This window comes from Pristiophorus japonicus, chromosome 4 (genome assembly GCF_044704955.1).
Source record: "Pristiophorus japonicus isolate sPriJap1 chromosome 4, sPriJap1.hap1, whole genome shotgun sequence".
In the NCBI taxonomy this organism is placed as follows: domain Eukaryota; kingdom Metazoa; phylum Chordata; class Chondrichthyes; family Pristiophoridae; genus Pristiophorus; species Pristiophorus japonicus.
In genome coordinates, this window is record NC_091980.1 from 92,674,202 (window position 1) to 92,701,873 (window position 27,672).

Below are 27,672 nucleotides of genomic sequence, written 5' to 3' on the forward strand. Positions count from 1 at the left end.
ATAACTGAAAATTATGACATCCCAATCTACTTTAAGAGCAAATGTCATAGGAGGTACAGGATCAACTCATGATAAAAGGGTATTTGGTTGACAGGCTGGGCTCCCTTCCATTCTGAATAATATGTTCATCACTGAGTCCTTCATAAACTACTGAAATAGGATTGAGGAAATGAATACATTTTAATGATGCATTACACGTGCACACAAGTACATCAACACATCCATGCAACATTTGTATCTAACCACGGTATTTATATCAAAGAAAAGACATGAGGGCCAAGGTGTAAAATAAAAACACTGTTCAATAAGAAATGTCAAATAATACTTAGCTTAGGTCACTCCTTCAATATTGGTAATGAATTGCTATTCTTAGCTAAAATTAATTAATTACTACGGTCAAGACATTCTCCGCAATAGGCAAGCTTTATTTGAATGACAGTTTAAGAATACAAGAAGCAACCCTTTCAAAGACAAATCCCCATTCCCCTTAATAAAGTCAGTCTTTGAAGCTCAGGTTTGGGCACATTCACTTATTGTTATACAGTGGTGAAAAGAACAGAGCACACTCACAGGCAGGAAGGAATATTCTGTAGCTCAATAGAGTTTGCAAGAGATTAAAAATAAACATTTGGGATGTTCACCTCAGCAATGCTGTGATAAATAACAGAATGCTGTCATCAATCTCTGCTTTTCTTCTCTTGCAACAATCTATTTTGATCATCAGAAAAGTAATTAAAATATTTCTGGTTCTTTCCTAGAACAAAACAATTAGGATTTATTATAATACATCACACAATTATATCTCCAATTCATTATCACAGTTTCATAACCAGAAGAAGAAATTTGTCACCTTGGAGAAACCTTTACTAAAACACAAATTGCATTGTGTGGCGAGGGTCTTCCTCCAATACTAGCCATCCTTCCCATCTTTCCCTAGCCATAGATACATTATTTTCAGTATTTGTTTTACTTCATTAAACAAGAGCAGCACTGTTGTGAACAGTGCACCAGTGTTTAGGTATGTTGTAAATATGCCAACACCATAATGGCACATTGTACCATCCCAATTTTCAATTATCTAAAATTAGAAAAATATAATAGCAGGTTTGACTATCAAAATTCCTACAGTATGTGTGTAAATGTACCGGTGTACCAACAGTGGAAAATCAATACATCACCATGTCAGATTTTGATCGAAAAATGCTTCCAAAGTGAAATCTTACCCATGTGCCTTTTTAACACATTTGTAATTTCTACTCATGTCAAAAAGCCTTTTTAAAGCCTATTGCAGAGGTTAGCCAATTTCTGCAGCTACAGTAACCATTGTCTGTAAAATATATTACTTTTTGTGATTCAGATATTTTAGGAAGGTATAGTGTGACCTGTGGGCGATTACTCTCCTCCCAACCCTGAAAAACCCTTCAATTTGCTAATTAATCTTTAGTAAAGGATTTTTTCTCCCCTCCTTTTACAATACTGAGGTATTATTTCACACATACTGGGAGCCCTCTAATGCCTTCTTTATGCATTATACTAGACAGATCATTATGGAAGCTATTTGACCACTAGTGCATCACAGCCAAGTCAGATCCTGCACCTGCTCAGTATCTACACATTTCATTCCAACAGGTGTCAATGGAATACAATGATTCTTTCCCCTTCTCCCCACCCTGACAGAGCCCAACTGTAATACCCCCACTGCCAACCCAGATAAGATTCCAAGATAGGCATAGATTAGGAAGGACATTTGCCCTATCTTAGGTTATCTAAATAAAAGCCTTCCATACCCCCTTCCCCACCATCACACCATCCTACTAATGTGGGACAGAAAGGAATACCATCTGGGACCTTGTTACTCTGTATGGCTCAGCACTACATCAAATATTATGGTGCAGAACCTTTCAGAAACAAAACTGCTGGCTATGTTTAATTACCTCTCTCCTACTGCCCAGATTTAAAGAAAGCTTCCCCCAAAGATTGTTCATTTTTATTTACATCTTACGGAAATTTATTAGCAAATCAGATGCGATAAAGCAATATCGTTTGCAGGATTAAGCAATTGAGAAAAAAAAATTAACAAAACTTCTATTGCTATAAGAGTTGCTTTTTTGCTTTTTCCACATTCTATTACAACATTTATTCTCATTTTAAACTGTGATGTTGCAACTACTATCTGAAATCTTGAGTTGAAGAAGCACTACTGCAAAATGTTAACATACAGGATTGTGCTTTTAGAGTGTTGGGAGAGCCAAGCACTGCAATTAACCTGTGAGTTATAAATGTCTAGAGATTTAACAGAGTAAATTAATAGAAAGCACAAGCTGGCTGTACTCTGTACTTTAAAGCAAAATACACTGGTCAGCAACTTGAAGAGGCATCTTCATATTGATCAATAGTTCCTTATATGCCTTGTAACAGTAACATAGGGTGAGCACTTCAAACAAATTATATACTTGTTTTTGTTAAACATTTGTCTCCCCATTAAAGGTCCCTTCTTGACCTACACCACTCCTCCTTCAGGTGACCTTTCCTTTTAACATTCAAATGCATAAAAGACCAGGGGAAAATAGGTTACCCCTCTTTTTCAGGGGAAGTATTTTACCTCCAACAGCATCTCTCAGATTGCTTATGTAAAATTGTAACTGTGTGAGGGTAATCCCAGGTATCGGACCTCTGTGGGGGGGGGGGGGGGGGGGGTGAGGGAATCCAAAGGATAGAACCATTATCCTATCATTCTACATAGTGCACTGGGCCACAACACATGTGCATTTATAGGTTGAATGAAATGGTGCTATATACATTTCACATGGACTAATAATGGCAACAAAGTAGGTTCACGGTGACAGCCAGGACATTTGTTTTCTCTGAGGTAGGTAAACCCTCTATTCATGATACAAAATCAGAAAACTGCAGATGCTGGAAATCTGAAATAAAGAGAGCACAAAAGCTGGAAACATTCAGGAGGTCATGCAGCATCTGTGGAGAGACAAGCAAAGTTAATGTTTCAGCTCGATGAATCTCATATGTTAGCTCGGTTTTTCTTTCCACAGATGCTGCCTGACCTGAGTATTTCCAGCCTTTTCTGTTTTTAACTCTATTCATGATATTGTTCATCTAAATGCTCTTCTATCATTCCTAAAACAATACAATGAGCATTGTGACCTTCCCCTTTGTGAAGCACAACAGAACTTAAGACAGTACTTTTAAAAAAAATGTTAAAATAAAACCTGAACGTTTCACAACTTTCATTCATAGCAATAGGTTACCAATCAGCAACAGGTGCTGTCTAATTCAATATTTCTTTACCATCAGATTAAAATGACAGCTGAACCTGTTACATTCAAAGTTTAAATTTGCAACTTCAAGTACAGAATCTGCTTATTCATTCAGCATTAACTTGTCTGTGCCCTTGCTCACAGTTCAGTTTTGATTTTATGTACCAAGTCTTTCTGATCAATCTTATCCAGTTGTTGGTTCCACCGATTATACACCAACAAAGCTACGTTTTTGGCAGCAATGGCACTCATTTCCATGGCACTCGCCGTCCACTCTATACCATTCAAATAGTACAGGTTGTCATGGAGAATTATGGGAGGTATTTCTTTCACGGAGTTGTATTGAGGATATGCCAGCCAATCAGTGACTTGGACAGAGTAGTATGAACGAAAGAGTGTCTTTAGTTGTTCTTTGGTTAGGGGGGCGGGTGAAAAGACCTTCCATACAGCAGCCTCCTGTGGTTGCTTTCTTCTGTAATTACCGGTGATATTCACTGGGCAAATACTGGCTGTGCTAAACATGAAAAGTTTTGGACTTTCTATTGTTAGAATTGCTGCAAATGGGAAGAGTTTGGGATCTGGGAACCCAAAATATGAGGAATTGAGGTAACCATGAACTACAGAAACAACCATTTGTTGGTAGTGACCAGGAAACTCCGTAACTGGTGGTGTAAGACCACTGAAGGTGATATTTGTAGTTTCCTGATGTAGAGGAGTTGCAATGACTACAATGTCATAGAAGTCATAACCGCCTTCATCTTCATTTTCATACTTCACTTGGTAAAGGGAATTATCTCCTACAGAAAGAAAATTGAAAAATTATTTACAGAAATAGATTGAATTTTGCAAACAAATCGTTGCTGCAAAAGACCAAGTCTGCCTTCTCTTTTTGTTTAAGCATAAAATGTACCACTGGTACATTTCAATAAGAATATAAAGAATGGAGTGAGAAAAGGTCATTCAACCCATCAATCCTGCTTCCGCTGCCCTACTGTCTGCACGTGCCACTGTCTGCCAACACATAGGTCTTGCACAGCTGGAGGCAGCCAGAAGCAAATTTCATGGAATTATTTTTTTTTAAGTTTGTGTTTTTTTTTTAAATAGAGGTTACCAAACTGCCACTGGCTGTTCGAAAACCAGTAATCATGCTAGTTAGGCAGCTTAATCCTTGTTAATGACATTAAAATGCCATCACGTACACATGTATGGCAATTTTGCTTCAGTCAGTACTTTATGCATGTGGACAGGCTAAACTAGCCCTGCCAGTCTGTGCATATACAAAATACCAGCACTCCTTTTGTGGTGTTTCTGGAGACTGGCTGCATTATTAGGACATAAATGTGGGAGAAAGGCATACTTCAGTCACTCTCCTAAGATCCCAAAGCAGCTTTTCTTGGGATCTGCTCTACTCTAAGGGAGAAAATCGTTCCTTCCACTCTCGAGTCCTCGGCTTCTACATTCACAGTTCGAGGTAAATAATCTGCTTACATCGACATAAATTTTGCTCCTCAGGGACGTAACCCAAGACTTTACAAAATGTCATTAATCTTCTTTGTTCCAAAGAAAATAATTTCAGCAAGTCTCTCCTCACAATTCAAGAGCCTCAGGTCCCAGAGTTAGCCGTGTCGCTCTCCTCTGAACCCGCTCCAAAAATTAATGTGCTTTTGAAGTGAAGACGTCCAAACTGGCATATAATATTCTGAATGTGGTCTCAATAGTGATCTATCCAAGGTTAGAATCAATTATTTCAGCCATAATTAAATGACCTCAAAATGGATAAAGTATTTGATTAGTCTTAATATCAGTTTCACATTGACTGGAATGTTTCAGTAACAAAATATTAATAAAAACTTTTTTTTTTTTTAAAAAGCTATATTTTCCTACAACATTATTTAAGTTTGATTTGCAACAAGATTTAACTTCACAAGAATGTGGTTTGTTTATAAGTGTTACACATATCTATCCTGGCTTTGTGACTGAAGGCATATATAGTTAGAAAGTATCAGCACCCTTAATATGCAAGCTGCATGATTACTGGGTTGAAGTTCTGAGACTGTCTCCAAAATATAATTATTTGCTCTACTGATTTTACCTTTATTCTTTTATACGACATTATGGTTTTAATCCCTTACTCCCTCCCTCTCATTTAGATATATTTTAGCTTAATCAAAAATTCCTCCCTCCAGGGAAGAAAGCTTGCGTTTATATAGCCTTATCAAGTCCCTATGAAACATTCCAAAGCACTTCACCTACAATTAATGACTAACTGTTATATAGGGAAACACGGCAACCATTTTGCATGCAGCAGGATTCCATGGAAAGCATGCCTGGGTGTCTTCTGGTGGTGATTGAAGGAGGAATGTTGGCCAGAACAATGGTGGAACTCCCTGCTCTTCTTTGAATAGCGCCATGCGATCTTTAGCATTCACCAGAACAGACAGTTGGGGCCTTGGTTTAATATCTCATCCAATGGCGGCACATCAACAATGCAGCACTCAGTACAGTTTAGAAATGCCAGCCTCGCTTAACGTGTTCAAGACCTGGAATGTAAGTTGAATCATAACCTGACTCAAGCAACAAGAATGTTAATAACTGAGTCAAGCTGACCTATAAGTACATACCTATTCGGGTCCCCTCCTTCATCTCTTTTTCCAGTACATTGACGACTATTGGTGCCGTGAACTAGAAAATGTCATTTAATTTGCTTCCAATTTCCATCCTTCCCTCACCTTCACAAGGTCCATCTCGGACTCTTCCCTTGCCTTCCTTGACTTGTGTCTCTATTTCTGGGGATAAGCTATTGACAAACATCCACTACAAGCCCACTGACTCCCACAGCTACCATGACGATACTTCCTCCCACCCTGCTTCGTGCAAGGACTTTATTCCATTCTCCCAGTTTCTCCGTCGCATCTGGTCCAATGATGCCACCTTCCATAGTAGTGCTTCCGATCAACCAAAGATTCCCCACTACTGTGGTGGACATGGTGCATGACTGTGTCCCTCTCATTTCCCGCACTTCTGCTCTCACCCCTTCCCCTTCCTCCCGGACTCACGATAGGGTTCCCTTGTCCTCACTTTCACCCCACCAGCCTCCATATTCAGCAGATCATCCATCCTCTGCCATTTCCATCACCTCCAGCTTGATCCCACCAGCTAACAGCCCTCCCCTTTCAGCATTGACGGGACCACTTCCTCCATGACACTCTGCTCCACTCCTCAATCACCCCCAACACCTCCTCCCCACAGCACCTTCGCATGCAAACGCAGGAGGTGCAACACATGCCCTTTTACCTCCTCCTTTCCCAAGTGTCCAGGGCTCCAAACACTCCTTTCAGGTGAAACTGCGATTTATTTGTACTTCTTGCAATTTGGTATACTGTATTCGCTGCTCACGATGTGGTCTCCTGTACACTGTGGAGACTAAATGCAGATTAGGTGACCACTTTGCGGAACACCACGGTTCAGTCCATAAGCATGACCCCAAGCTTCCGGTCCACTCCCACTGTGACCTCTCCATTTTCAGCCTCTTACACTGTTCGAACAAAGCTGAAATGTTAGCTCAAAGTAAGCGTGAGAAACAGCACCTCATCTTTCGATTAAGCACTTCACAGTCTTCTGGACCAATATCGAGTTCAACAATTTCAGGCCATAACCTCTGCCACTATTTTTTCCACATGGCGGCTATTGATTTTTCTGCCATTCCCATTTACACCTCTTCTTGACTTATCTTTTGTTTCTTTACTTGTCCCATTACTGTCTCCTTTTGCTTTGTACCATCATAACTTTTGTTATTTAATCACTCCTGTCTTCCACCCTATCACAGACCTTCCCTTTTGTTCTTTCCTTTCATTAACCCAAGGATTCTGGGGTCTATTTTAGCACCCCTAACAAAACCACAAAATGAACCTTAACCTTCTGTTCTCTATGATCTAGTTCCATAGTGGGGAACACATACATTTTTTAATAAAAGCTCTCTCTATCTCCATTTTAGGGTACCCTTCACATTCCCTAGCTGATATGATAAGCAGAAGAGTGCTCGGGTTCTGACAGTAATATCACTAGTTCTTCAGCCAGTTGCTTGAATGTGCATGAGGATGTCCCTGGACAGCTCCATCCTTGTGAAAAGGCAATTGGACCTCAGTTAACACCTCTTCCTGATAATCCTGATAATGTGGTGCACAAGGGGAACTTGCAGTGTGGAAATATCCAGGGTGAACACACATTCTACAATCCAGCGCTGTGGTGCCTTTGTACCAATGCGCTGTTTCATCTTCCCGCTCCATTAAGCAAGATACTGAATAGAGCCAAGAGTGTTTTTACCAGACAAGAGCACATATGTAAACAGGGTGGGGAGGGAAGAAGTCTTTGAAAGAGTACCAACCAGTGTTTGAAAACAATGCAGGTCTGTTTAATGGAGCCAAGAATAGTGTGTAAAATAGTTTGTCTTCGAAATATAGCTGGTTAAAAGTGAACATGTCTGTTGTGTATCAGTAAAGCATGCACTCCCATGTTCCGTCACCAGGGAGTGCATCCCCTGAAGCCCCAAAGGATCCCAGCATCCCTTGGGAGCACTGTATATAAGCCAGCCCCCTAAGGCCTGTTCCTGACACTGGAGTGTCTTAATAAAGACTGAGATCACTGTTACTTTAACCTCCCTGTGTGCAGTCTCATCTGTGTTAGGAACACAATAACTGACGACGAGTATACGAATCCAACGCAAAGATGCATCACACTGGGCATCCTGGAGAAGTTCTTGGTGGATGAGGACTGGGAAGCCTACGTCGAACGGCTAGACCAGTACTTTGTAGCTAACGAGCTGGATGGAGAAGGAAGCACTGCAAAAAGGAGAGCAGTCCTCCTCACGGTCTGCAGGACACCGACCTACAGCCCATGAAGAATCTTCTGGCTCGCGTGAAACCCACAGATAAGTCATATGAGGAGCTGTGTGCACTGATTCGGGAGCATCTTAACCCGAGGAAGAGCGCGCTGATGGCGAGGTATCGGTTCGACATGTGCCAGCGATCTGAAAGTCAGGAAGTGGCGAGCTATGTCGCCGAGCTAAGGTGACTTGCAGGACAATGTGAGTTTGATGGCTACCTGGAGCAAATGCTCAGAGACTTTTTCGTACTGGGTATTGGCCACGAGACCATCCTATGAAAACTTTTGACTGTAGAGACACCGACCCTCAGTAAGGGCATTGTGATAGCACAGGCGTTTATGTCCACCAGTGATAACACCAAACAAATCTCTCAGCACACAAGTGTTAGCAATGTTCATAAATTAACTGGAACTGTGTTTGCGAGCAGAAATGTATAGGGCAGAAACCACGAGTCTGCAACCGCCAGCAGGCCTCAGGTGACCCATATGACTCAGAGTCCGCAACAATGGATGAATGCAAGGCAAGTCACACCTTGTGGGTGTTGTGCAGGCTTCCATTCAGCCTATTCATGCCGCTTCAAAGGGTATGTTTGCAAGAGCTGTGGAACAATGGGGCACCTGCAATGAGCTTGCAGACAAGCTGCAAGCTCTGCAAAACCTGCTAACCACCACGTGGCAGAGGAAGATCGGTCCATGGTGGATCAAAGCAATTTCAAGCCTGAGCGAGAGGAGGCAGATGCTGAAGTACACGGGGTGCACACATTTGAGACGAAATGTCGATCTATAATGCCAAATGTAAAATTGAATGGCTTACCCATAGCCATGGAACTGGACACTGGCGCTAGCCAATCCATCATGAGTAAAAAGATGTTTGAGACTGTGGTGCAACAAGGCACTCAGACCAGCCCTGAGCCCCATCCACACGAAACTGAGAACGTACACCAAAGAGCTCATCACTGTCCTGGGCAGTGCCATCATGGTCAAGGTCATCTACGAGGGCATGATGCATGAAATGCCACTCTGGATTGTCCCGGGCGATGGCCCCACACTGCTTGGAAGCAGCTAGCTGGTCAAAATCCCCTGGAACTGGGATGACATCCTAGCGCTATCACATGTCGATGAGGCCTCCTTCCCTTTTTGAGCCAGGCATTGGAAACTTTTCCGGGGCGAAGGTGCGTATCCAGTTGGTCCCAGAGGCATGACCCATTCACCGCAAAGCGCTAGCGGTACCTCACATGATGAGGGAGAGAGTGGAAATCGAGCTGGACAGGCTGCAACGCAAGGGCATCATCTCCCCAGTGGAATTCAGCGAGCGCACCAGCCCGATTGTTCCAGTACTCAAAAGTGATGGCACGGTCAGGATTTGCGGCGATTATAAAGTAACTATTAATCGTTTCTCGCTACAGGACCAATACCCGCTACCTAAGGCAGACGACCTATTTGCGACGCTGGCAGGAGGTAAGCTCGACCTGACTTCGGCCTACATGACGCAGGAGCTGGAGGAGTCTTCGAAGAGCCTCACCTGCATCAACACACACAAGTGACTGTTCATTGACAACAGATGCCCGTTTGGAATTCGGTCGGCTGCACCGATCTTCCAGAGAAACATGGAGAGCCTACTCAAGTCAGTACCACGCATGATGGTTTTTCACAACAACATATTGGTCATGGGTCGGGACACCGTCGAGCACCTACAAAACCTGGAGGAGGTCCTCCAGCGACTGGATCGCGTAGGGCTGCGGCTGAAGAGGTCAAAATGCGTCTTCATGGCAACAGAAGTGGAGTTTTTGGGGAGAAAGATCGCGGAGGATGGCATTCGGCCCACAGGCGCCAAGACAGAGGCTGTCAGGAATGCGCTAGGCCACACAACGTCACAGAGCTGCAGTCGTTCCTGGGACTCCTCAACTATTTTGGTAACTTCCTACCGGGGTTAAGCACCCTCTTAGAGCCCCTTCATGTGTTATTGTGCAAAGGTGAGAACTGGGTATGGGAAAAAAAAACAAGTAGTTGTTTTTGAGAAAGCCAGAAACATTTTATGCTCCAACAAGCTGCTTGTATTGTATAACCTGTGCAAAAGACTTGTGCTAGCATGTGATGCGTTGTCGTACGGAGTCGGGTGTGTATTACAACAAGCCAACGTTGCGGGTAAGTTGCACCCCGTCACCTATGCCTCCAGGCGCATGTCTAAGGCCGAGAGGGCCTACAGCATGATTGAGAAAAGAGGCATTAGCGTGTGTGTTCGGGGTAAAGAAAATGCATCAGTACCTGTTTGGCCTCAAATTTGAGCTGGAAACCGATCACAAGCCCCTCATATCCCTATTCGCTGAAAACAAGGGGATAAATATTAATGCCTCAACCTGCATACAAAGGTGGGCACTCACGCTATCAGCGTATAACTATACCATTAGCCACAGGCCAGGCACAGAGAACTGTGCGGATGCTCCAATTGCCCACCACGGGGGTGGAAATGGCGCAGCCTGCAAACTTCTTGATGGTGGCGCAGCCCGCAGACTTGTTGATGGTCATGGAAGCGTTTGAAAATGATAAATCACCTGTCACGGCCCGCCAGATTAGGACTTGGACCAGCCAAGATCCTCTGCTGTCCTTAGTAAAAAAAAAACTGTGTACTGCATGGGAGATAGGCCAGCATCCCCGTTGAAATTCAAGAGCTAATCAAGCCGTTCCAGCGGCGAAAGGACGAGCTGTCCATTCAGGCAGACTGCCTGTTATGGGGTAACGGCGTAGTGCTACCCAAAAAGGGCAGGGAGACGCTCATCTCGGATCTCCACAGCACACACCCGGGTATAGTAATGATGAAAGCGATAGCCAAATCCCACGTGTGGTGGCCCAGTATCGACTCTGACTTAAGAGTCCTCTGTACGGCAATGCAGCGTGTGTGCTCAGTTGAGCAACGCGCCCAGAGAGACACCACTAAGTTTGTGGTCCTGGCCCTCCAGACCATGATCAAGGATCCATATCGACTATGCGGGCCCGTTTCTCGGTAAAATGTTCCTGGTTGTGGTGGATGCTTTTTCAAAATGGATTGAATGTGAAATAATGTCGGGAAGCACCGCCACCGCCACCATTGAAAGCCTGAGGGCCATGTTTGCCACCCACGGCCTGACTGACATACTGTTCAGTGACAACGGGCCATGTTTCACCAGTGCTGAATTTAAAGAATTCATGACCTGCAATGGGATCAAACATGTCACCTCGGCCCTGTTTAAACCAGCCTCCAATGGGCAGGCAGAGCGGACAGTACAAACAATCAAACAGAGCCTTAAACGAGTCACAGAAGGCTCACTCCAAACCCGCCTGTCCCGAGTACTGCTCAGCTACCGCACGAGACCCCACTCGCTCACAGAGGTGCTCCCGGCTGAGCTACTCATGAAAAGGACATTTAAAACCAGACTCTCGCTGGTTCACCCCAACCTGCATGATCAGGTAGAGAGCAGGCGGCAGAAATAAAATGTAAACGATGGTCACGCCACTGTGTCACGGGAAATTGATCTGAATGACCCTGTGAATGTGCTAAACGATGGACATGGTCCCAAGTGGATCACGGGCACGGTGATAGCTAAAGAAGGGAGTAGGGTATTTGTTGTCAAACTAGATAATGGACAAATTTGCAGAAAGCACCTGAACCAAACGAGGCTGCGGTTCACAGACTGCCCTGAACAACCCACAGCAGACACCACCTTTTTCGAGCCCACAACACACACCCAAAGGATCAACGACACCACCCCGGACAAGGAAATCGAACCCATGACGGCCAACAGCCCAGCAAGGCCAGGCTCACCCTGCAGGGCCAACAACATACCAGCCCAGCGAGGGCACAGCCAACACACCAGAACAGACATTTTTACCGAGGCGGTCCACCCGGGAAAGAAAGGCTCCCGACCGTCTCACCTTGTAAATAGTTTTCACTTTGACTTTGGGGGGGTGGGGGGGGGCGGGCAGTGATATTGTGCATCTGTAAAGCATGCACTCCCATGTTCTGCCACCAGGGAGTGCATCCCCTGAAGTCCCAAGGGATCCCAGCATCCCTTGGGAGCACTGTATATAAGCCAGCCCCTAAGGCCTGTTCCTGACTCTGGAGTGTCTTCCTAAAGACTGAGGTCACTGTTACTTTAACCTCCCTGTGTGCAGTCTCATCTGTGTTAGGAACACAATAATGTCCGTGCAGGTCAAGCATTTCTCTCTCCTTTCTGTTTTCTCTCTCGGTCTATGAATCCCATACATTCAGTGAATGGCCTCGGCACATGACCTGCTTTCAGACCACTGCCATTTCATGGTTCCCAACCCTTCCCTCTCCTTAGCCCGCTGACACTTTGTCACAAACTAACTGTTTGCCAATGCTAGTCTTGACTGGTTAGAGGTTAGTACTTCTTTCATTGTTTCCCTGCCCCCGCCACCCCACCTCAATGGAGAAGAACAGACATTCACTGGACACCACCCCTAACAGCACGCTGAGATGAGGATGTTGTCCTGTCGGAATTGGAAGTGAGAATACAAATCCTTCCAGTCAGCAGTACTATGCATTGAACAGCATGGAGGCCCTGACCTGCATGATAACACTAGCGGAAGGTCAGGGCCTGAAAAGGAGCGGAGGTGCGGCGGCCTCGGGAGAAGCATGGAGGCACACCACTTCAGGGAGCAGCGCGAGCTGGTGCAGGAGGGTGACGGCAGCGAAGAGTGACATCAGCAAGATCCAGATCGGTGATTAGAGTGTGGGCAGGTACAGCAGGAGCGGCGAGGTCGGGGCGAAGGAGCAGTGAGAGACTGGAGGGATGTGATTGGGGCCCAGGGGAGGCGTCAGTTCAGGGGCAGCATGGGCCAGCCCACACTGCGATATGTGTGCACACTAGGTCCGTGCAGCAGAGCTGGTCTCCAGTCGTCTTGGGTAATCCTTGCCACTGGACCAAGACCTAGCTCTGTCAAGCCCGTGTGGTGGCTGGTGTGCAATGGCCACCACACATTAAAAAAATCCACGCACAGGCATCTTCCACTCTTGAGGATATAGTTCGGGTCCTTCATTGAAACACCTGTGAACTCATCCTTTTTTTGGCGTGGAAGCAAGTCATCCTCATTTCGAGGGACCGCCTATGATGATGATGATGATGATGCATTGAGGTTATCAATTTGCCTGTACTTTGAACCACGATACTACACAACTTATTTTAGTTTTAATTGCTCCACCACTGCTGCCAAGGCCCTAAAGCTCTGGAATTGCCCCCATAAACTTCTCCGATCTCGTGCCTCTTTTAAAGACCCTCCTTAAAACTTACTTCTTTAATCGTCAGCCCGAATATCTCCTTACGTGACCAGGTGTCAAATTTTGTTTGATAACACTACATTAAAGGTTCTATATAAATATAAGTTGTTGTAAGGCCTCCCCTGAATGAATAGCCCACAGAGACCAAAAAGGTCTGTCTCAGATTTGATGTCTTGTCTGTGGTGAGTTAGCTGATCTTAGCAGTGCTGGGGTTTGGGGAATTATAATTGGCGTCAGTTCACCTGGGTTTCCACTTTGTTCTCAGAATCCAGTGACTTTGTGTGGTACATCGGGTGAAAGCAAAAGAGACGTCAGCTCTGATGCCTCTTGGAGTCAAATAGCTGTCAGTCAAATATCAAAACTCCCATATAAAGGATTGCCGCCTGGGTGAGGTGCCAGAAGGTGATTGCGGCTGTAGAACCAGCCCCCAAAGAGTCAACTTGTTTGGGAGATGAGGGAATCAACTGGAAAGGAACAAAGAACGATGGCCATGGACTAAAATGAAGTTTAAATTTCTTACATGTTCCCCCTACATTGGTTAACAAGTCACTGCCTGAACAAGATATTCATGCCTAAAAATCAATTATTTTACACCTATAGTTAACTAAGCAAATGTGCTGCTAAAACTTTACATGGAAAGGTTCATTTTTTGTTTGCAACTTTCAACATTTATTTCCTTCCTTCCACCCCCCACCGTGCTTTGTACTCAGGTGAACCCCCTCTATCTGCAGGGCTGAAAGATCTAGCCCACCTCTGGAGGCTATTGGCTTGGCTGCTACGATGCAGCTGTTGGATATCCTAGAGAGTTAAGGGTTAACATTTGAACATCTTTGTATCTTGGAGTAACAAACTTTCCAAGAAAAATAGGATGGCTTTGAAATATCGTGAGAAGAAAGCATGGTTTATCTTCTGCTTCCAATATCTCGAGAAATGCTTGTGCAAAGAAATGTGACTGGGAAGACATCAAGTTTGAGTGATTAAAGTAGAACAACTTGCATTTATATAGCACCTTTAACGTAGTGAAATGTCACAAGGCGCTTCACAGGAGTATTATCAAACAAAATTTGACACAAAGCCACATTAGTAGATATTTGGGCAGATGACCAAATGTTGGTCAAAGAGGTAGGTTTTAAAAGGGAAGGAAAAAAACTTCATTTCTATAGCACCTTTCATGACCACCGGACATCCCAAGGTGCTTTACAGCCAATGAAGTACTTTTTGACGTGTAGTCACTTCAAGGAGCATCTTAAAAAGGAGAGAGGTATAGAGAGGTGGATAGGTTTTGGGAGGGAATTCCAGAGCTTAGGGTCTCGGCAGCTCAATGCATGGTTGCCAATGGTGGAGTGATTAAAATCAGGGAATGTACAAGAGGTCAGAATTAGAGGAGCGCAGACATTTCAGAGGGTTTTAGAGCTGGTGGAGGCTACAGAGATAGGGAGAGACAAGGCCAGGGAGGGATTTGAAAACAGATGAGAATTTAAAAAATCAAGGCATTGTTTAACGAGGACCCAATGTTGGTCAGTGAGCACAGGGGTGATGGGTGAACCGGACTTCAGTGGTTAGTGTAATAATTTAGGCAGAGGAACCCATTAACTATAGTATAGAAAGGTAACATAATAAATCTACTCTTTAAAAGGAGTTGTGTGAGGAAGACTTGTTTGAGATAAGTAGCTTTGAACTAAACAACTACAACTATTTAAGCAAATATACTGTTTTCCAAAGGTTCAGGAACAGCTACTTCATGAGGTCATATGTAGGACATGTACTTTGATGTAAGCAAAATATGGTGTATAAAGAAGCATGGGGCTAGATATTCCACTTGGTGGCTAAGGCCGAAAAAAAGGCGTGCTGATCGTCGGCTCAAGGCCATTTTTTTTCGGCGATTTTCCACTCGGCCTTACCCCGGCGATGTCAAATGGGCGATGTGATTTCTCGGCGATCTCACGATCGCCCAAAGAAAACAGAAGTGAATGGAAAAAAAAAGCTTCCCTAGCAATGCATTACTGCGCATGTGCAGGTTGATTTTTTTTTCAGGTTGATGCTCTTTCCTGCGTTTTGAGGGGTCAGGGGTCTTCACACATGCTCAGAAGCTCTGTGTGGGTCTGGGAGAGAGAGAGTGGAGAAAGGAAGCAGGGATTTGACAAAGCACTTACCAGAGAAAAATACTACCCTTAATTCAACTTAAACAATGGAGGGATCAGTCGAAAGGCGAAGGGCCAAGCCCTTCAGCGAGGAGGCCAATGAGGCCCTCGTTAACATTGTTAGCACGAGGTGGGAGGATCCGACACGGGGTGGGCATGGGAAACCTCCACCCCGTGCATATCGGAGGATTTGAGCAGAGATTGCCGACGTGAAGTGCAGACACTGCACCAATGCCGCAAAAAATGGAACAGTCTACTGGCGGCTGCAAGAGTAAGATGAAATTTATATTTGAAATCATCCATATTTATTATTTAATGATGTATGGAAATACTAATTAGAATCTCCAATGTTATCTCGTAATCTTTAAACATAACTAAATAAGGATTAAATGATGATTACATTTATACACCGCAACATAAATTTGAATGTTACAGTATGAAATATCTTATTCCTATGCAATGTAGTACAAACTTGTAATTTAACTTATAAATCAGTCAGTCTTAAATGTTTATTGCCAAATCCATTTGCTTATGCCGTGCAATGTTACCTTATCTATTAATGAAGAAGATATCTATCAACCAACGCGAGCAACCCAGGACGGGCGGGGGCTGTGCCATGCTGCAGTTGCTCAATGCGTACGAGGAGCTTGCAGTGGCCTTGGTGGGGCCAGAAAGCCGTTCGGTCACAACCCGTGGTGTGGCCGAACCTACCCTAGAGTCACGTGAGTAATGAGAACTATGCATTGTGCAATGTGTGAATCAATAGTAAATATTTGTTATGCAGGTAATCCTATGCAATGATACTTTAATTTGATATTTAATTGAGTTATACTATTGATCTTCAAATGAGGTCATATTAGGCCTGGTGAGCGCTTGTGCATAAGGGCTAATGGTAATGTTTTGAGTTCTTGAAAAACTCAGATGAATTGATTTGAATTGTTAAACGTTGTTTATAAATTCCATTTGTCTTTCAAAGGTCAGCAAGTATCAGTGGAGTCAGCGGACAAGTCCACTGAACCTTCAGGAACCTCCCACGAGGAAGAGCCAGAGGAGGAGCCAGTGCAGACTCCTGCTGCTGCTGTGCGTGAGCAGGAGGAGGAGAGAAGAGGAGGAAGAATAGGAGATTTTTTTTTGGGGGGGGAAAACAACCTGCGGCTATCTCTTTTGAGACAGATGAGGCACTGGGACCAAACAGTGTGCAGGTGGTGGCACCAAGACGCGTGACATCGCACACACTGACCCCACGGTGGTCCGGTCAGCGTGATATGCACTCGCCTGCCACGGAGGACCAGACGGGGAGCTTACTATCCCTGTGCAGGGAGACGGTCGCGACCTTATCCAGGGGCTTGCGGGTTTCTCAGCCAATTGGAGCCAGTTCTCCACAACCTGGAGCGAGTTCTACTCGCGCTTCTCCAGCTGGTCTTCTGAGCAATCACAGACTGCTCGGGAGACGTTGGAGGCGATCAGGGAGCAGATAGCGCAACAAATGCCCTAGGACATGCATTGCTGGCTGGACACGGCGCTGCACCCCAAGGTGTCGTGTCCACTCGCAGCGAGACCCCAAGCACACAGTTCCACCTGACTCGGAAGTAGAGCCTGAGGCTTCTGCTTCCGCTCCGTTACGTCCACCACGGCAGGAAGTCTTGACATCCCACTCTGCACGACGTCTTGGTGTCGGTGTGCGGAGACCAAAACGGGCAGGTGGGATGCGAACACGGGGTGGGACAGGATCTGGAAGGAAATGTGGCTGTAGGTAGGGAGGGGGGAGTGCTTTTCAATAGTTCCGTTGTTACATAAATGTTCACTTGTTATCACTTTAGTATTCTCTTGTTATTCTTATTAAATTGGGCACTTGTTATCAATATTTAAATGGTCACTTGTTATCATTACTTAAATGTTCAATTTCTTCTTCTAATGTTTTGGGGATTTGAGGGAAGGGTGGGTTGGTGTGGGGGGTCGGGGGTTGGAGGGAGGGTTCTTAAAAAAAAATTTGTTTCTTAATAAAAAAAAATGTTTTCTACAACTTTTGTACCTTCTCTCAGTTACATTTATAGTTTTACAACGTACAGTTTTTCAGGCATATTTGTTTGTTTATTCGGTTTCCCCACGGAAATGAAACTTTTGATTAACCGTAACTGTAATTGAACGTTTGAATATCAGTTGTACATGGCCTTGGTGAGGCCGCACCTGGAGTATTGTGTACAGTTTTGGTCTCCTAACTTGAGGAAGGACATTCTTGCTATTGAGGGAGTGCAGCGAAGGTTCACCAGACTGATTCCTGGGATGGCAGGACTGACATATCAAGAAAGACTGGATCAACTGGGCTAGTATTCACTGGGGTACTTCAGAAGAATGAGAGGGGATCTCATAGAAACGTTTAAAATTCTGACGGGTTTAGACAGGTTAGATGCAGGAAGAATGTTCCCGATATTGGGGAAGTCCAGAACCAGGGGTCACAGTCTAAGGATAAGGGGTAAGCCATTTAGGACCGAGATGAGGAGAAACGTCTTCACCCAGAGAGTGGTGAACCTGTGGAATTCTCTACCACAGAAAGCTGTTGAGGCCAATTCACTAAATATATTCAAAAAGGAGTTAGATGTAGTCCTTACTACTAGGGGGATTAAGGGGTATGGCGAGAAAGCAGGAATGGGGTACGGAATTTGCATGTTCAGCCATGAACTCATTGAATGGCGGTGCAGGCTCGAAGGGCCGAATGGCCTACTCCTGCACCTATTTTCTATGTTTCTATGTTTCTAATAATAGTTTATGCGAAGATTTAATTAATGAGCTGCTGATGCAAAAGCTTAGCGGCCGTGTAACTGCCACTGGCTACTGGTCTTCGGGAAAGGTGTGGTGGTACCGGTGCTAGATCGCTATGCTGATTAAACTCCCCTATACCCTCGCCCTCTCCTGCCTGTTCCTCCTCTTCATCCTCGCCGGCTGCCTCTTCTGTCTCATCTCCTTCTGGAGGTGGACCTGCAGCATGATCTGGCATTATTTGCCCTCTCTTTATAGCTAGGCTATGCAGCATGCAACACACCACAATAAACTCTGCTACCTGATCAGGGTGGTACTGGAGGCTGCCTCCCGAATGATCCAGGCATCTGAAGCACTGCTTTAGGACTCCAATTGTCTTTTCAACGATGTTGCGAGTCGCTATGTGACTTTCATTATACCGTCTCTGTGCTTCAGTGACAGGATTACGCAGAGGGGTCATGAGCCAACTGGCAAGGCCATATCCTTTATCCCCCAGCATCCAACCGTGACCTTCTGGCTGATTGGCAAAAAGGTCAGGGATAGCACTTTCACGTAGGATGTGCGCATCATGGATGCTGCCAGGAAATGTAGCATTTACTGTCATGATTGTTTGATTGTGGTCGACAACAAGCTGCACATTTAGTGAGTGGAACCCCTTTCTGTTACGAAACACCTCCGCATTCTTTAAGGATGCTTTCAGGGCAATGTGCGTATAGTCTATTGCTCTCTGCACCTTGGGGGTGTCTGCTACTCTCGAGAAACCCAAAGCCCTCTCGATCATTGGGAAGCTTATGAAGTCCATCCTGCGAGCATAAAGGGCTTCAGTCACCTGTCGAATGCAGCAGTGTGTAGCGTGCTGAGAGATATGGCAGATGTCGCCAGCTGAAACCTAAAAAGATCCCGATGCGTAGAAGGCTAGGGCAGCAGTAACCTTCACCTCAACGGACAGTGCAGTTCTGAGGGTGCTGTAAGGCTGCAGATCACCCTTGACGAGTTGACATATCTCATCGATGACCTCCTTCCAGAATCGCAGCCTCCGAAGACAAGCATTTTCAGACAAGTTCAGGTAAGATTGCTTCTCCAAGTACCTTCGTTGGCTATACGATCTCCTCCTCTGACTTCGTCTCCGTCTACGCATTACTGTGCCACCTCTTCAATTGATCCTTTCAGTAACCAGTGTGTGAGCAGTTGCAATTAAAGGCAGGGAAAGCATGGGCCCCATCACCGTCGATAATTATTTTCACTAATTTTAATAATCTCTACTCTATACTCTCTAATCACTGTACTCTGCCCTCTCTAAGCTGTGTACCAGTCAGTTTGATAGGCCCCAACAATATCATTAAATAACTTCACTATGTAAAAGCTATTTACAAAATAATTCCAATATATGAAAACTATTTAGCATAAATAAGTTGATAATACCTATTTATTCCCTGTCCCAAATTTCTGAGTACAATTCTCTTCAATTTTACTCTCTAAAATGACTCACAACTAATTCTCCACCCTTCCTCCGAAGTTCAAAATGGCATCCGTAGTGCCCATTTCCTTCTCTTAGGCCCTGAAAAAGCAACTATTTTTCAGCACTCTTTTGGGCCTTGCATCTGCCCAGCGAAGTGCATGCTAGGTGCCGAAACTTGGGATGGGCCTTGTGTGGGCGAACAAAGTGGAAACTTAGGCACCTGTTTTTCCGGCAATATTTTGGGCCAAGTTTCCACTTTGTGCTCAAAATGGGCGATAGAGGTCCGTTTTGGGCATAGATGGGCGACGTGAGGTAGAAACTCTAACCCGTGGTTTTCAACAGCTCTTCAGGGGGCTCGATAGAACTAAAAGCCGTAAGCTTTTGGGCAGTCCGAGAGGCGGGAGTTCGTGGCGTTGGTGAGGCCTATAAAGGCCCAGCGGCAGCGAGAGGCGGCGGGAGTCCGAGAGGTGGGAGTTCGTGGCGTTGGTGAGGCCTATAAAGGCCCAGTGGCAGCGAGAGGCGGCGGCAGGAGCTCGAGGTGCGTGGTGAGGCCTATAAAGGCCCAGCTTGTGCAGCTCCAGCCGGGAGAAAAAGCAAAAAAGAAGTAGAAAGAAATCAAAAGGTGACATCACAGCCAAAGGGGTAAGTGATTGGCAAGTAGCTTTTCTTTTTCTTTTTTATATCCGTAAGTAACCTGTTAGCATAGTTGTTGCCAAATTAAGTGTATCTAAGGGTTAAGTCATGGCAGGAGAGCTCGGTCACGTGATATGCTCCTCCTGTACCATGTGGGAACTTGGACACTTCCGGTGTCCCTGACGACTACATCTGCGGGAAGTGTATCCGCCTCCAGCTCCTTACGGACCGCGTTGCGGATTTGGAGCTGAGGGTGGATTCACTCTGGAGCATCCACGATGCTGAGAATGACGTGAGTAGCACGTGTAGCGAATTGGTCTTACCGCAGGTGAAGGGTCCACAGCCAGCTAGGGAATGGAAGACCAGCAGGAAGAGCAGTGCAAGGAAGGTAGTGCAGGGGTCCCCTGCGGTCATCCCCCTGCAAAACAGATACACTGCTTTGAGTACTGTTGAGGGGGATGACTCATCAGGAGAGGGCAGCAGCAGGCAAGTTCATGGCACCGTGGCTGGCTCTGCTGCACAGCAGGGCAGGAAAAAGAGTGGGAGAGCGATAGTGATAGGGGATTCAATTGTAAGGAGAATAGATGGGTGTTTCTGCAGCCGCAACCGAGACTCCAGGATGGTATGTTGCCTCCTTGGTGCAAGGGTCAAGGATGTCTCGGAGCGGGTGCAGGACATTCTAAAAAGGGAGGGAGAACAGCCAGTTGCCGTGGTGCACATTGGTACCAACGACATAGGTAAAAAAAGGGATGAGGTCCTACGAGACGAATTTAAGGAGCTAGGAGCTAAATTAAAAAGTACGACCTCAAAAGTAGTAATCTCGGGATTGCTACCAGTGCCACGTGCTAGTCAGAGTAGGTATCGCAGGATAGCTCAGATGAATACGTGGCTTGAACAGTGGTGCAGTAGTGAGGGATTCAAATTTCTGCGGCATTGGAACAAGTTCTGGGTGAGGTGGGACCAGTACAAACCGGACGGTCTGCACCTGGGCAGGACCGGAACCAATGTCCTAGGTGGAGTGTTTGCTAGTGCTGTTGGGGAGGAGTTAAACTAATATGGCAGGGGGATGGGAACCAATGCAGGGAGACAGAGGGAAACAAAAAGGAGACAAAAGCAAAAGACAGAAAGGAGATGAGTAAAAGTGGAGGGCAGAGAAACACATGGCAAAAAACAAAAAGGGCCACTGAATATAAAGAGGCTGCAGGAGGGGTCAAAACTAAAAATCATGGTTTAATAACTAGGATTAAAACACTCTACCTAAATGCACGCAGCATTTGAAATAAAGTAAATGGGTATGATTTGGTGGCCATTACAGAAACATGGTTGCAGGGTGGCCAATACTGGGAATTAAACATACAGGGGTATCTGACAATTCAGAAAGATAGACAAGAAGGGAAAGGAGGTGGGGTAGCTCTGTTAATAAAGGATGATATCAGGGCAGTTGTGAGAGACGATATTGGCTCTAATGAACAAAATGTTGAATCATTGTGGGTGGAGATTAGAGATAGTAAGGGGAAAAAGTCACTGGTGGGCGTAGTTTATAGGCCCCCAAATAATAACTTCACGGTGGGGCGAGCAATAATCAAGGGAATAATGGAGGCATGTGAAAAAGGAGCGGCAGTAGTCATGGGGGATTTTAACCTACATATCGATTGGTCAAATCAAATCGCACACGGTAGTCTGGAGGAGGAATTCATAGAATGCATACGGGATTGTTTCTTAGAACAGTATGTTACATAACCTACAAGGGAGCAAGCTATCTTAGATCTGGTCCTGTGTAATGAGACAGGAATAATAAACGATCTCCTCATAAAAGATCCTCTTGGAATGAGTGATCACAGTATGGTTGAATTTGTAATACAGATTGAGGGTGAGTAAGTAGTGTCTCAAACGAGCGTACTATGCTTAAACAAAGGGGACTACAGTGGGATGAGGGCAGAGTGAGCTAAAGTAGACTGGGAACACTGACTAAACGGTGGCACAATTGAGGAACAGTGGAGGACTTTTAAGGATCTCTTTCATTGTGCTCAACAAAAATATATTCCAGTGAAAAAGAAGGGCGGTAGGAGAAGGGATAACCAGCCGTGGATAACCAAGGAAATAAAGGAGAGTATCAAATCAAAGACCAATGCGTATAAGGTGGCCAAGGTTAGTGGGAAACGAGAGGATTTGGAAAATTTTAAACGACAGCAAAGAAAGACTAAAAAAGCAATAAAGAAAGGAAAGATAGATTACGAAGATAAACTTGCGCAAAACATAAAAACAGATAGTAAAAGCTTTTACCGATATATAAAACGGAAAAGAGTGACTAAAGTAAATGTTGGTCCCTTAGAAGATGAGAAGGGGGATTTAATAATGGGAATGTGGAAATGGCTGAGACCTTAAACAATTATTTTGCTTCGGTCTTCACAGTGGAAGACACAAAAACCATGCTAAAAATTGCTGGTCACAGGAATGTGGGAAGGGAGGACCTTGAGACAATCACTATCACTCGGGAGGTAGTGCTGGACAGGCTAATGGGACTCAAGGTAGACAAGTCCCCTGGTCCTGATGAAATGCATCCCAGGGTATTAAAGAGATGGCGGAAGTTATAGCAGATGCATTCGTTATAATCTACCAAAATTCTCTGGACTCTGGGGAGGTACCAGCGGATTGGAAAGCAGCTAATGTAACGCCTCTGTTTAAAAAAGGGGGCAGACAAAAGGCAGATAACTATAGGCCAGTTAGTTTAACATCTGTAGTGGGGAAAATGCTTGAAACTATCATTAAGGAAGAAATTGCGGGACATCTAGATAGGAATAGTGCAATCAAGCAGACGCAGCATGGATTCATGAAGGGGAAATCATGTTTAACTAATTTACTGGAATTCTTTCAGGATATAACGAGCATGTGGATAGAGGTGTACCGATGGATGTGGTGCATTTAGATTTCCAAAAGGCATTCGATAAGGTGCCTCACAAAAGGTTACTGCAGAAGATAGAGGTACGCGGAGTCAGAGGAAATGTATTAGCATGGATGGAGAATTGGCTGGCGAACAGAAAGCAGAGAGTCGGGATAAATGGGTCATTTTCCGGTTGGAAATCGGTGGTTAGTGGTGTGCCACAGGGATCGGTGCTGGGACCACATATATACAATATACATAGATGACCAGGAAGAGGGGAGAGAGTGTAGTGTAACAAAATTTGCAGATGACACTAAGATTAGTGGGAAAGCGGGTTGTGTGGAGGACACAGAGAGGCTGCAAAGAGATTTGGATAGGTTAAGCGAATGGGCTAAGGTTTGGCAGATGGAATACAATGTCGGAAAGTGTGAGGTCATCCACCTTGGGAAAAAAAAAGTGAAAGGGAATATTATTTGAATGGGGAGAAATTACAACATGCTGAGGTGCAGAGTGACCTGGGGGTCCTTGTGCATGAATCCCAAAAAGTTAGTTTGCAGGTGCAGCAGGCAATCAGGAAGGCGAATGGAATGTTGGCCTTCATTGCGAGAGGGATGGAGTACAAAAGCAGGGAGGTCCTGCTGCAACAGTATAGGGTATTGGTAAGGCCGCACCTGGAGTACTGCGTGCAGTTTTGTTCACCTTACTTAAGGAAGGATATACTGGCTTTGGAGTGGGTACAGAGACGATTTACTAGGCTGATTCCGGAGATGAGGGGGTTACCTTATGATGATAGATTGAGTAGACTGGGTCTTTACTCCTTGGAGTTCAGAAGGATGAGGGGTGATCTTATAGAAACATTTAAAATAATGAAAGGGATAGACAAGATAGAGGCAGAGAGGTTTTTTCCACTGGTAGGGGAGACTAGAACTAGGGGGCACAGCCTCAAAATACAGGGGAGCCAATTTAAAACCGAGCTGAGAAGGAATTTCTTCTCCCAGAAGGTTGTGAATCTGTGGAATTCTCTGCCCAAGGAAGTAGTTGAGACTAGCTCATTGAATGTATTCAAGTCACAGATAGATTTTTAACCAATAAGGGAATTAAGGGTTACGGGAAGAGGGCTGGTAAGTGGAGCTGAGTCCACGGCCAGATCAGCCATGATCTTATTGAATGGCGGAGCAGGCTCGAGGGGCTAGATGGCCTACTCCTGTTCCTAATTCTTATGTTCTTATGTTCTGTAGGACCTCCCTGCTTTTGTACTCCATCCCTCTCGCAATGAAGGCCAACATTCCATTCGCCTTCCTGATTACCTGCTGCACCTGCAAACTAACTTTTTTTGGGGATTTCATGCACAAGGAGGCGTTCTGGGACGTCCTGGGGAGCGACTACGCGCGGGTCCTGGGGGAAAGTCTGGCGACCGGGGAGATGCCCCTCTCTTGGCGCAGGGCAGTCATCGTCCTGCTGCCTAAGAAGGGCGATCTCCGCCTCCTTAAGAACTGGCGCCCGGTCTCCCTCCTCAGCACGGACTACAAAATCTTCGCCAGGGCGATGTCTGCTCGCCTTGGTGCCGTGCTGGACCACATGATCCACCCCGACCAGTCCTACACGGTCCCGGGCCGGACAATCCACGATAACATCCATCTGGTCCGGGACCTCATCCATTGTTCCCAGGAGGCTGGTCTGTCGGTCGCCTTCCTATCCCTCGACCAAGAGAAGGCGTTCGACAGGGTGGATCACGACTATCTGCTCGGAACTCTGCGCGCTTTCGGGTTCGGGACGCATTTCGTCGCCCGGATCCGACTTTTGTACGCCGCCGCGGTGTGTCTGATTAAGGTTAACGGGTCCTTGACGGCGCCCCTTCGCTTTAGGAGAGGGGTGCGCCAGGGATGCCCCATGTCCGGCCAGTTATACGCCGTTTGCGTGGAGCCTTTCCTGCGCCTCTTGCGGACGAGGTTGACGGGACTGGCTCTGCAAGGGCCGGGCGTGGAGGTCGTCCTCTCGGCTTACGCCGATGACGTGCTCCTCGCGGTAGAGGATCCCGCTGACCTGCGGAGGATGCGTGAGTGCCAGGAGATTTACTCGGCCGCGTCCTCCGCCAGGATCAACTGGGAGAAATGTTCCGGACTCCTGGTGGGTCAGTGGCGGGTGGACTCCCTGCCGGAGGAGCTCAGGCCTTTTGCCTGGAGCACGACCCATCTCCTCTATCTGGGAGTCTACCTTAGCCCCGACGAGGGAGCCTGGCCGGCGAACTGGCAGGAGCTGAAGGCCAAGGTCGCCGCTCGCCTAGGGCGCTGGACAGGACTGCTCCGAGTGCTGTCCTACAGGGGTCGAGCGCTAGTCATAAACCAGCTGGTGGCCGCAATGCTGTGGTACCGGCTGGTCACTTTGACCCCTCCCCCTGCGTTTGTCGCCAAGATACAGAAGAAGCTGGTGGACTTCTTCTGGAACAACAGGAAGCACTGGGTCTCTGCCGCGGTCTTGAGTCTCCCGCTTGAGGAGGGTGGTCAGTCGTTGGTGTGCGTCAGCGCCCAGATCGCGACTTTCCGTCTTCAGACTCTGCAGAGATACATTTACGTCGAGCCCCCTCCTAGGTGGTGTGCTCTGGCGAGGTATTTCTTCCGCCAGCAGCGCGACCTCAATTATGACACGCAGCTCCTGTTTGTGAACTTGGGGGGTGCCAGGACCGCCCTCCGGGAGCTGCCTGTCTTTTACAGGGAACTCATCAGGGTCTGGAACAAAGTCTCCACCAAGCGCAGCTCTCCGCCGGCTGGAGTGGCGGCTGTCCTGCAGGAACCGCTGCTCGGGAATCCGTATCTCCACGGCCGAGGTTTTATGTGGCGGTCGGAAGAGAGGGCTGTGGCTGGTGAGGTGACCAGGGTCAGGGACCTGCTCGATGGCGGAGGAGCGGGCTGGATGGCGCCAGACACGCTGGCGCGGCGCCTAAATTCTGCCAACGTCCGCCACGCGGCCGATGCCATCGAGTCGCTAAAAACAGCTCTGGGCCCTGACTCCGTTAGGTGCATCGAGGAGGCTCAAGCACGTGGGGAGATCCCGTCCGAACTGACCCCCGTCCGGACGGAATTCCTCATCGGTGCCAAACCCCGGAACCTCCCTCGGGGGCCGGCGCCTCACAACTTGAGCCGCCTCGGGGAAATCCCCTCCGTGCCTTTCAGTTCCGCGCGGAGGGGTTTCCTGTACGGGCTGCTCCTGCACACCCTCAACTTTGCCATCCTCGCCGGCCGTCCGGACACGCCATGGCGTACCATCTTGCCGTCCGGAGGAGGCGGGGATCCCCGATGGAGGGCACTCTACGCAGGGGTCCTCCCACTATTCATCGGGGACTTGGCCTGGAGGGTGGTGCACGGAGCAGTGCCGTGCAACAAATTTTTAAGCCGGTTCACGGACTCCCAGGCCGCCTGCAATTTCTGCGGTCTGGAGGAGTCCGTGTTCCATGTTTTTATTGAGTGCACAAGGTTGCAGCCCCTGTTCCATTATTTAAAGGGGCTGCTCCTGAAATTCTGGCTGCACTTCAGTCCCACTCTCCTGATCTTTGGGCACCCTGTGCGGAGGGGAGCGGGTAGGTCCGAGGGCCTCCTCGTAGGACTGCTCCTGGGCACGGCCAAGGGTGCCATCAGCCGGTCCAGGCAGCGGGCGGTCGAGGGGGTCGTTCAACCTGACTGCCTGCCTCTCTTCCGCTCTTACATCCGGTTCAGGGTGTCCTTGGAGATGGAGCATGCGGTGTCCACCGGTACGCTCGCGGCCTTCCGCGAGAGGTGGGCACCGGAGGGACTGGAGTGCATCATCACGCCCGGCAACCAAATTTTAATTTGATTTTACGTTTTAAAGTTTAATTTGTTTTCATTGCCGGTGCTTTTAGTGTCCCCCTCCCCTTTTATAGGGGGCACTGGAAAATTTGATTTTAGCGCCCCAAAAAAACCACCAAAAAAAAAAAAAATAATTAAAAAAAAAAGGGGGCCTTGAAAATGTCTGCTGTGTCACCCAGGTCGGGTGGCATGGTTTTAATGTTTATGTTTTTGCAGGTAAACTCAAAAGAGTTTCATGCACAAGGACTCCCAGGTCCCTCTGCACCGCAGCATGTTGTAATTTCTCCCCATTCAAATAATATTCCCTTTTACTTTTTTTTTCCCAAGGTGGATGACCTCATATTTTTGTTGAGCTCCTTAAAAGTCCTCCACTGTTCCTCAATTGTGCCACCGTTTAGTCAGTGTTCCCAGTCTACTTTAGCTCACTCTGCCCTCATCCCACTGTAGTCCCCTTTGTTTAAGCATAGTACGCTCGTTTGAGACACTACTTCCTCAGCCTCAATCTGAATTACAAATTCAACCATACTGTGATTACTGATTCCAAGAGGA

At 46.4% G+C, this 27,672-nt stretch overlaps 1 protein-coding gene across 1 annotated transcript in view; it reads right to left on the reverse strand.

Moving 5' to 3' along the window:
- Window positions 1-208: 208 nt before the first annotated feature.
- LOC139262994 (prenylcysteine oxidase-like) overlaps window positions 209-27,672 on the reverse strand; it is an 80,478-nt gene continuing 53,014 nt past the window's right edge. Inside the window, exon 6 of the mRNA XM_070878424.1 lies at window positions 209-4,072. Within this exon, the coding sequence (XP_070734525.1) occupies window positions 3,414-4,072 (659 nt within the window). The 3' untranslated portion in view covers window positions 209-3,413. The remainder of the gene's footprint in view (window positions 4,073-27,672) is intronic.